Source organism: Microtus oregoni, unplaced genomic scaffold, assembly GCF_018167655.1.
Source record: "Microtus oregoni isolate MIOR12 unplaced genomic scaffold, Mior012 000006F_ref0000085, whole genome shotgun sequence".
Classification (NCBI taxonomy): domain Eukaryota; kingdom Metazoa; phylum Chordata; class Mammalia; order Rodentia; family Cricetidae; genus Microtus; species Microtus oregoni.
Window position 1 is genome coordinate 40,945,410 of NW_024543065.1, and position 11,034 is coordinate 40,956,443.

An 11,034-nucleotide genomic window follows, 5' to 3' on the forward strand; every position below is an offset into this window, starting at 1 on the left:
TCAGGGTTAGTGTGAGAATAAACTAGTCCAACAACATGGGAGGGCTCATACATGGATTCTTATTTCTGAGCATATACATTGGGGTGAGTGAGGGCATTGGTTGGTTTTTGTCATTTTGATGAAGACTAAAATCAATTGGAAATAGGGAACCTCAACTGAGGATATGCTTTGATGAGATTAAACTGTAGTCATGTCTGTGGGGGCATTTTCTTGATTAATGATGCTAGGAGATCTCAGAACCTGAAACTATTCTCCTGAGAGACAATACATGGAAACAAATTTTGGTACTCCTGACACGGTCACTTTATTTCCATGATCCAAGCATGTAGTTTGCTGACTTATGTATAGGAGGAGGTCTATAATTTCACAGATATTGGGTATTTCTGCTGGATCCATCCAGCTCTTTCTCTTCTGGTTCATAATAGTATTCCTCATTCTTCCTCCCACAGCTTCATGCAGAAGTGTCTGAAGTGTTAGGAAGTATTGGTAATGGTTGAAGTCTTGACAACCATTTGTTCCCTGTAGCACAAACAATAAAATCCCAGAGACAGATATTGGGGATCAAGCTGAAGATCAGAAAAGCAAAGTGGCCAGCACTAGCTCTTACTACTAGTTCAGACCTAATGGGTGATCCTGCCACTATGAATCCTCAGACCGAGACTGCTGAGACATGTCTCCTCGCATCTTATATTCCTCTCTAGTGCTAGGATTAAAGCTGTGCACCACCACCACCCAGTCCTATGGCTAATTAGTGTGGCTGATGGGATTAAAGGTGTGTGCCACCATTGCCTAACCTATATCGATGACTAGGGTGGCTGTCTTGCATTCTGACTTTCAGGCAGGTTTTATTTTTAAAACATGAATACTAAACCACTATAGTTTCCCAGCAGGGGGACAATAGACTCTCCTCATGTTTCCATCAGCAACCTATTCCCTTCATCATTTGTATAACTTTCTGTGAACTAGTGTTGTGTGATGGAGGAAGGTCATTGGCTAATAAAGGCACTGCCCTGGCCCATTTTATTGGTTAGAGGATAGGTGGGAGGAGTAAACAGAACAAAATGCTGGGAGGAAGAGGAAGTGAGGTCAGAGACTTGACAGCTCTCCTCTAGGGAGCAGACGCCTGAGAGAGACTCCATGCCCTGCTCCCGGGCAGACATACGCCATGAAGCTCCGACCCAGGATGGACTAGGCTAGAATCTCCCCGGTAAGTGCACCTTGGGGTGCTACACACAGATGATTAGAAATGGGCTAAATTAATATGTGAGAATTAGCCTAGAAGAGATTGGGCCAAGCAGTGTTTAAAAGAATACAGTGTCCATGTAATTATTTCGGGCATAAGCTAGCCGGGCAGGCGGCTCGGGTGTTGGAAACGCAGCCCCTCCGCTGCCCTTACTACAGTTGGCGCCCCACGTGATGGACTAAACCCACTTAAAAAACCTGAGAAGACTTAAAAATAAGGGAGAGAGAGTTTAACACAGATTTTTGCTGTTTGTTGGTGGCGTGCTGTAGAGAGATTTCCTGATTCGGCAACAGTAGCAGAAAAAAAAACGCTGTGTCATTTTAAAGCGCGACTTCCTGGGGCTGTGCCGCCATTGCGATCTTTGTCTGGCTCCTGCGGGAGACAGAGCTTTTGAATAGAGCATTTGTTTGATGGCAACTAGACTCGCTGTGTTCTCGGGTCTGCTCTGCTTGTTAGAGGCAAGCATGCGCTTTCATCTAAGAGAGGCTTCCTAACTCAGCTTTAGCTGCAAAGCCTGCAGCTCATTAAGAGGTCCTGCCATGAAACACTTAAATAGTGTTGACGAAAAGCTGAACGCATGCTTTTCGGTTTTCAGCCATAGCAGGAAAAAAGCTGCGCCGTTTAAAAATGCCGGCTTTCTGGGCTGTCCTGCCAGGACAAACTCTGACTCTTTTACGCAGGCGGTTTGTGCGGTTTGCAAGCACAGGCTGCTGAAGCTCGCTTGCTGGCTACAGCCAGTACCTCAGCCATGAGGCTGGAAAGCTAAGGAATGGACTGGATCTAGCTGGCAAAGCCACGCCTTTAATCCTACCCATATTGCTCAGTAATTTAAAGGCTCGTGTGGTCAGAAAAAGAGAGATATACAGTAAAGAGAGATTCAAAGACAGAGAAAATTTCTAAATGGTTTGAAGTGTGTTAAAAATATATGCAGACTAAAATTTAAAGTTCTTAAAGTAACAAAAAAAAAGGAAGAGAGTTGTTGTGTGTGGTAGCACACACCTTTAATCCCAGTGCCTAGAAGGCAGAGACAAACAGATCTCTGTGAGTTCAAGGTGTAGTAGCTTACACCTTTAATCCCAATGCCTGGGAGGCAGAGACAGGCGGATCTCTGAGAGTTCAAAGACAGCCTGGTCTACAGAGTTACTTCAGGTCAAAGATACAGAGAACCTGTCTCAAAAAGCAAAGAGTTAAGTAAAAATAAACAAAATAGAGGTTAAAACAAAGCTGCACAAAGATGGAAAATACACAGAGAATTTTGATACTGTATGCTATTATGCTCTCTTTAAATTATTTAAATGCTGAGGAAGGAGCAACAGATGCTAAAAGATATTTGTTTATAAATGCTGCTGAACTAATCCAACATAAATATCTTGAATTTGGATCTAAGGATATGATACTTTGGAAAAGAGTTTCTTATTTTGTTTTCACAGAGGATGAGACGCTGTTCATTTCTTCTATTCCGATTTGGTATGATGGACCACGTCCTCCTGAATGGTTCCTGTGCACGCCTTCAAAAAATTGCTTCGCTCAACTGCCAATTGAGATGAAACTAGCACACAGGTTATACCGTGAAAGACCTAATTAACGACGCCCCCATTCAGCAGGAAGCAGTTTGGAGAGAAAAAACTGCGCCCATATTCCCAAATATGGTTTATAAACGTTCTTTTACATTTTAAGGGGGATATGATATAGATATAAATAATTTACATTAGTATAGATTTTGCTTTATTGATAGAGACTTAAGGTCAATTTTGTTATATATATAAGTGTTTCTGATTTTTATTAAGGTATTGTGATTGTGTAGTTCATTATTAAAATGTAATGTATAATTAGGAAATATAGGTTGTTGAAAGATAATCATAATAGTGAAGCTTGTAGTCATGTTAATTAGATTTTCTAGATATATAGAGATATATTTTAGATAGACATTCTTCATGTCTTTCAAAAATTACAGAATAGGACATTTAATGTTTTAATAACTGAGGACTTTTCATGACAATGAGACACTCTGCTCCTGGCAGCACCAATGTACTTCAAGAGTATGATGGGCATCGAAGAGGCACCTTATGGAGTTTGATAGCCATTTGGGCAAGAAACTGCTCTTGCCTGGACTATGGCATAAACTGGACACAGAGAACCCACAGAGAGGGGACTACTGAACTTGCCTAAGGTGAGATGATCTTTCGGGGTTCCTGATTCATGAAAGAGTCTGCGAGACATTCTGCAGGACACAACAGATAGTGACTGAAGTGACTTTGAATTTTCCTGCTTTATGGAAATGTCTGCTGGATACCATGGGCCTGAAGGCTGAAGATGGATGCCCCAACGGTACAAAAGAACTTTGGGTGACTGTCCAGGCAGTGAGATGTCTTTGTCATTTCTAGAGTTTGAAGTTTCTTAGTTCTTGTTTACTTAGGTAATATTATATCTTTCTGGAGTCTTTGATGGAGTTAAGAATAGTTAGTTATAGTTATAGCTTTCCTTAGTTATGATAAAGATTATTGTAACTTTTACTTGATAACTGTTTTGTTATATGTAATTTTGCTATGTTAAAGCCTTTTTTTTTTGTTTAAACCGAAAAAGGGGAAATGACGGAGGAAGGTCATTGGCTAATAAAGGCACTGCCCTGGCCCATTTTATTGGTTAGAGGATAGGTGGGAGGAGTAAACAGAACAAAATGCTGGGAGGAAGAGGAAGTGAGGTCAGAGACTTGACAGCTCTCCTCTAGGGAGCAGACGCCTGAGAGAGACGCCATGCCCTGCTCCCGGGCAGACACACGCCATGAAGCTCCGACCCAGGATGGACTAGGCTAGAATCTCCCCGGTAAGCGCACCTTGGGGTGCTACACACAGATGATTAGAAATGGGCTAAATTAATATGTGAGAATTAGCCTAGAAGAGATTGGGCCAAGCAGTGTTTAAAAGAATACAGTGTCCATGTAATTATTTTGGGCATAAGCTAGCCGGGCAGGTGGCCGGGGGTGCTGAGAACTCAGCCCCGCCGCCCTTATTACTACAGTTGTGCACTGAGTGGAAAGGACCCTTGAGCATCTGGGCTGGAAGGTTTCATGTGGTATCCTAGCTCCTTGTACCCCTTCCATTGACCTCAAATATGGCAATTATTAGAGTATCAATATTCTAGAGTTTACTCTAGACATCATGATATAAAGACCATGACACAATTCACTTCATGGGCCTACCAGAGTCATGCCTTTCTCACCCAACATTCACCTTCCTCTTCATGCAAAACACATTTACTCCCTGTACATTCTCTCATAACAGCTCCTCAATGTAAGAACTGGACTTTTACAGAAAAGATCATTATATTTTTTTCACAGGTTGTGGATCTTTGAAAATTTTACTTCTTTCTCTTCTGGTTACCTCTGAACAGCATGTTGGCTTTGTCTCTGGCTGCTCCAGGCCTCAAAAACCAGAATCCCAAGGACTATGAGGATCATGACAGCAAACCCCATCCTGATGAGATTCTCTACTGTGTGATCTTGTTTCTCTGAAGCTGTGGCTATAACAAAGAAGTTACAAGGTTTAGTGATTATTTCCTCGAGAAATCTAAGTGTCCCCGAGATAACCAAATGTCTTTAAGATAACTGAATGTCCACCAAGGACCTCAACATTCCGCAGACAGAACTTGGACCCTATGTTTTCAGTGCTTTGAGTTTGAATTCTCCTTATTCAACTGTCCTGGACTTGGTCATGTTCTAGGATGACCTGATAGTCTCCAATGAGCTTGTGAAGAGAAGAAGAGTATGATGTGGGCTTATGACCTGAGGTTTTTTTTTTTTAAATGTGTTCTTCATTCTAATTTAATGCAAATACCCATAATTTTCATGCTATAAACTACTGAAATTCTGGAATGAATCTTTTTTTTCCCTTGGCATAGCTGGGTTCCCTCTCTTATTCTTATTATTTCCTTCAGCACCACTGTGAAACACCAGTTAAAATGGAAACTTCAGAGTGGACTAAATTGTCATGACATTACAGGAGGGTGAGGATTAGGTGCTAACCCAGGGATCCTGACTGTGCTCACTGTTCTACATCTGCTCTGTAACCTCCCCAATAGCTTCATGCTGTTTACTCCAAACCTAGATTGAAACAGAGGATGGAGTGGACATTATTTGATGAACTGCTACTGGCATCCATTTCTTTGGCAGGGAAAGTGCTTTCTGAGTAACCTTTCCTATTGTCCCTTTGATCTCACCCAAGTCAAGGTTACTACTAGGGTTTGGATCTTAAGTCACCACAACCAGTTCAGGGTCACTTCACCTGAGACAGTGAGCTCCACAGGGGCACTGGCGTATGACAACAGGTAGAGAGATGAGCCTGCAGAAACATAGCACCTGTAGGTGCCCGAGAGGTCAGAGGTCACAGCACTCATGGTGAATTCTGCCTGGAACTCCCCAAAATGGAACTTTGGTTTTAGTCTCTTGGGTTGGTGCGCTGCTCCCTCTTTAAACAGAATGAAAGTGTCCACTGTGTATGATGTCTTACACAACAAAATCACATTGTCTCCAGAGTGAACCGTGGAGTTAGGCTTCACTGAGAGGGAAGGCATGACCTGAAACTGTCCTAAAGAAGAGAGAGATGATGAGAGGCTGCCTTCAATGCTCTGAGATGACAAATCACCTCAATCTTTCATGAACACCTAGGACTCTGTTACTTTTCATTGCCTGAGCCCTTCTCCTCCTCCCCTGTTTCTTTCATCTATTCCCAAATCAGATTCCTGTCCCTCATTCCAGCCATCACCTCCTTAATTCCCCAAGTTATGTCCTAGTAGAGGTCAGGTACCCAGGGGAAACTATTAAGTTCATCACCTGAGATCAGGATGTCCAGGGGGTCACTGGAGGCTGACCACGCAGAGGAGAGGTTGTGAGCACCATAGCATCTGTACCGGCCTCCAGTAGAGCTGCTCACAGAGCCCAGTGTGAAGTTGGCCGTGGAGAGGCCAGACTGTGTCAACTGGCTGTCTTGCTGGATGAAGTCAGCTCCCCCCCAGTTTGTACAGGACAAATCTGTCATATTTGATGTCAGAGCAACACTGCAGGGTGAGGCTCTTTCCAGGATCCAGGATATGGCCTTGGTGAGATAGCAGGGAGGGCTTCTTAGACAGCCCTAGAGGAAGGTGACAGGCTAGTAATTGAGGAGATGGTTTTTACTAAACACTTATCCTCTCCCATCCCGCCCTGTACACATCACTGCTTCTACCCAGGGGTGGGGCTCTGGCTCAGGAACCAGGCTCTTCCCTTCTAACTTTTTATCTGCAACTATCCATTGGGACACTACCATGGCAGAGGGCATTGGGTGTCAAAAACGATTGGTCAATGATGGGAGTGACTCACCAGAGATGTGTATTTCCAGGGGGTCACTGGGTACTGACCACAGCTGTGGGGTCTGCTTGTAGTAACCATAACATCTGAATGTCCCTTTGTGATCTGCTGTTACATGATCTATAGAGAACAAGGCTTGGTACTGCATTTTACTGTGTATATATTGTGAGTCCATGGAGTCGACGAACTTCTGATCTTCCTTGGTGAGAATGAACTTGTCATGTTTTCCATTTGAGACACACTGGAGAGTCATGTTCCCTCCTGACACCACCACAGGGCTGGGCAGGCCTGTCAGGCGGGGTTTAATGTTGTAGATTCCTAGGACAGAGGCGCCAGATTGTTAAATGTGCTCACACAGCCACAATGTTCTTCAGAGCTATGCTGAGGGAGGGGAATACTCCTGAGAACAGAGCATGGGGCTGAGAGCCTGACTGTCGCCTCACCTGTCACCGCCAGTTCCAGGGTGTCACTGTGCTCTGACCAGCCAGCCGAACTGTAGTAGTAACAGCGATATTGTCCCCCATGTTGGTGTGTTACAGAAGGGATAGAGAACTTGGCCTTGTTCTCCGGCTTCTCTGGGGTCTGTGTACCCCAGGGTTTTTGGCTTCCCTGTTTATGCAGAACATAGATTTCTGCCTCCAGGGTGCCCTGACACCAGATGTTCATGGGACTTCCTGAGGTGATCACAGATCCTGGCTCAGCCTTGATGGTGGGTTTGTGGAGGGTCCCTGTAAGGAAGTAGGAGAGAGGGAGGTGAGTCTGTCTGACAGTGGCACAGGGAAAAGCACTTTCGATGGCACTTCTTTTCTTGTTAATTTATTCTTCTGTCATACAATGTACCCCAACAGCAGCTTCCTCACCTCCTCTCTCCCCAGATCCACTGCTCCATTTCAATTCAGAAAAGTCCACCTTCTCCATGATATTAATGCAACATGGGCTAACAGCATGCAATAAGACTAGTCACACACCCTCATGTGGAGGTGGACAACACAACCCAGATGAGGAAAAAGATCCCACGTGCAGACAAAAGAGTCAGAGACTTCCTCACTCTAGTTGTTATGAGTCTAACAAAATCCCCAAGCTAGTCAGTCAGTGATGGTGCATTCCTTTAATCACCAGCACCAGAAAGTGGATGCAGGCAGATCTTTGTAAGTTCAAGGCCTGCCTGGCCTACAGTGTGAGGTCCAGGACAATGAAATGCCAAAACAAACCAATAAACAAGCAAGCAAGCAAACAACAACAAAAACCCAAGCTAAACAACCACAGTATATGTGCAGAGAGCCTAAGGAAGACCCATGCAGACTCTGTGGTGGCTGCTTCAGTCTCTGTGAGCCCTCATGATCCCTGCTTAGTTGATTCTGTATGCCCTGTTCTCCTGGTGTCCTGAGTACTCTGGCTCCTCCCTCTCTCCTGTGGGTTTACTGTGCTCCAGTGGATGATGGTTCCTGAGCTGATCCAGAGTAACACAAGGCTCCATGAAGATTCATCTGTCCTGGATCTCCTGGGCTTTGCTGTCACTGTCTGCCTTGGATTCTGTATTTGTGACCACTGTTGTCCATGCTCTGTGTCAATGGACTCAGGAGTCCTGGTTCCTCTCACACACCACACACCAAGGCCTCTCTGAGGACCTATATCACTTCAACATCATTCTAGGGAAAGGCTAGGGTTCCTCACCTGAGACCAGGAGCTCCAAAGGGTCACTAGGTTCTGACCACACCTGAGGGCTGTTCTGGTCAAAGCTGTAGCATCTGAATATCCACCTTTGACTGGAGGTCACAGGGCCCACAGAGAACAGGGCCTGGAGCTGCCCAGTATAGATGTTACACCGTGAGTTCAGTGTCCGGGACAGCTGCTGTGGTCCTTCCTTAGTCAGAATGAAGCAGTGATGTGCCTGCTGTGAATCACACTGGAGGGTGACATTCCCTCCTTCAGTCACCTCAGGGCTGGGCTGGGCTGACAGCCTGGGTTTACTGTAGAATCCTAGGAGAGAAGGAAGAATCAGTTAAATGTCCTTGGTAGTCTCATTATGTTTCCGGTTGTGGGTGGGTAGGCATACTTACTGAACAGACTGTGTCCTCTCACCTGTCACCACCAGCTCCAGGGGGTCACTGTACTCTGACCATCCATTAAGGGTCTCATATTGACAGCGATATCGCCCTGCGTGGTGGCGATCTAATTTTGAGACTGATAATTCATTCTTGTTCTTAGGGTTCTGTGAAATCTCTCTCTGCCATGGATTTAGGTAGTCCTCTTTGTGCAATCTATACTCTTTGGCTCCTATGGCTCCCTCACACAGGAAGGTCACCTTATTCTGCTTGGAGACCACAGAGTGTGGCTGTGCCCTGAGGACAGGCTTAGGAAGGGTCCCTGCAAGAAAAGAGCAGCTAGGACTCAGGACAGCCATCCTAAGATTGCAACCCCATTCCCAAGCCCTCATCACCCCCAGTGCACGTGTGTTGTTTCCATCCTCACTGCCCAGGCAGGGCTCCTGGGGATGATGAGAATTGCAGGTCAGGACATCTGTAGACTCTCACTCACCTGTCAGCACTAAGGTCCCGAGGCCCAGAGTCAGTCCTGGAAGAGAGTTCCCTGTGAGAGGTTTGTCCCTGAGGCTAGAGCATGTCCACCCCATTCAATCTCCTGAGACCCTGGGGTTTCCTGATGGGCCAGTGCTGGGCTGTGGGGCAGCATCATTTCTAGCCAATGGTATCCCCTCCCCATCTCCACATCTCACCCACACAGAGCAGGGCTGTAAAGGTGAAGGTCATGGCATCTCCTCCTATGGGCTGCCTCGGTGCTCACTGGCAGAACAACAGAGACTATCTGGAGCTACAGGAGACATAGGGTGTGGCCTCTGGAGGCAGGAACTCCCCGTGACAGGGTCGTACTGGAGCAGCCCCACAGGAAGGGGAACTGCCCTCCTCAGGCAGCAGGTTCTGACTTCCCCAAATACTGTGGCTAGGTCAGGCAGTAGATTCTTCAGTCAATATTTGATGGATGACATTTCAATAACCCCATCTGTGTCTGTCTCATCTGTCCTCATCTTTGTCAGGACCAGATTTCTTACCACGTAGCAGACATGTATGAATAATACACCTAAAAATACAAATTTACATGTGTGTTTGTTTTATTTCTTTTCACATGTTATATGTGAATACTTTTCATATTCAAAATGTTTGAAGGTTTCTGAGAAGGGACTCACTGTGTACGTCTGTCTGGAATAAAATTTGTAATCCTCTTCCTCACAGTCTCCAGTTATGGGTTCCAAATGTGCACTGCTGTCTCTGGCTCTTTGTTCTTTTAGGATGTGTGTATTTTCCATTCCAATTTTAAGTCACACTTGTTTATTTATTTACATTTATTTCTTTAAATTGCATGTATGTGATAATAATATATTACACTTATTTCTTCTTTATGTGTGACACTCACATGTGTCACATGGACGTCAGAGGACAACTCCAGAAGGCAGTTTTCTCATTGAGCTTGTGGATCAGAGTCAGGGCTGAAGGTGATGGCAGGCTCTTATACCCTGATCCATGTCTCTAGACCAATCTGTTATCATCACTTTCCTTAGTCCTTCCACTTCAGGTAAGAAAAAAAATAATCCTCATTGTTTCTGGGGATCTTGGACCAAATAAGTTCCCAGCATTGTTTGACTATCTTGGGATGAGGTTGTTGGTGTGGCCACCCTTCTTGAGGCAGTCAACTGCACAGGACTGCAGGTGTGGGCAGCACTTGTGGGCAGCAGTGCATGGAGTTGTCACTGTTGTGCTTGTGAATAAACTGGCAAAGGGATGGCTCTTTGATACCACTACAGTGCTGTAGGAAATCATTCAGCCAATAGCTGTTGAGTTAACCGTCCCCTGGGGCGTGGCCTCTTATACTATTTATGCTGATGTAAAGCATGCGTCTGGAGGTTTGGCTCTGGAGGGGTTCCCAGGAGTCCATGTCCCGGGATGACCCAAGCTAGGACCCTGGGCAGTGAAGGAGAGGGTGCCTGAACTGGCCTTGTCCCGTAGTCAGACTGATGACTATCTTGAATATTACCATATAACCTTTGTCCAGTGACAGATGGAGACAGAGACCCACATCGAAGCACTGGACTGAGCTCCCAAGGTCCAGTTGAAGAGCAGAAGGAGGGAGAATATCAGCAAGGAAGTCAGGACCACAAGGAGTTCACCCACTGAGACTGTGCCTGAGCTAATGGGAGCTCATCAAATCCAGCTGGACTGGGAATGAAGGAGCATGGGATCAAACTGGTCCCTCTGAATGTGGTTTGACAGTTGGGGCAGACTGAGGGGCCAATGACAATGGCACTGGGCTTTGTCTTTACTTCATGTACTGGCTTTTTGGGATCCTATTCTCTTTGGATGCATACCTTGCTTAGCCTGGATGTAGTAGGGAGGGCCTTGGACTTCCCACATGGCAGGAATCCTTGCCCTCTCTTAGG

At 45.5% G+C, this 11,034-nt stretch overlaps 1 protein-coding gene across 1 annotated transcript; it reads right to left on the minus strand.

The window, feature by feature from the left end:
- Positions 1-316: 316 nt before the first annotated feature.
- LOC121449333 (leukocyte immunoglobulin-like receptor subfamily B member 3) lies at positions 317-9,352 on the minus strand. Its single transcript, XM_041653662.1, is given in 11 exon segments — positions 317-519; positions 4,624-4,762; positions 5,524-5,826; positions 6,072-6,249; positions 6,251-6,369; positions 6,597-6,902; positions 7,028-7,312; positions 8,259-8,564; positions 8,667-8,951; positions 9,123-9,158; positions 9,319-9,352. Coding segments are annotated over 11 exon segments (2,037 nt in total). The 3' UTR covers positions 317-473.
- Positions 9,353-11,034: the final 1,682 nt, after the last annotated feature.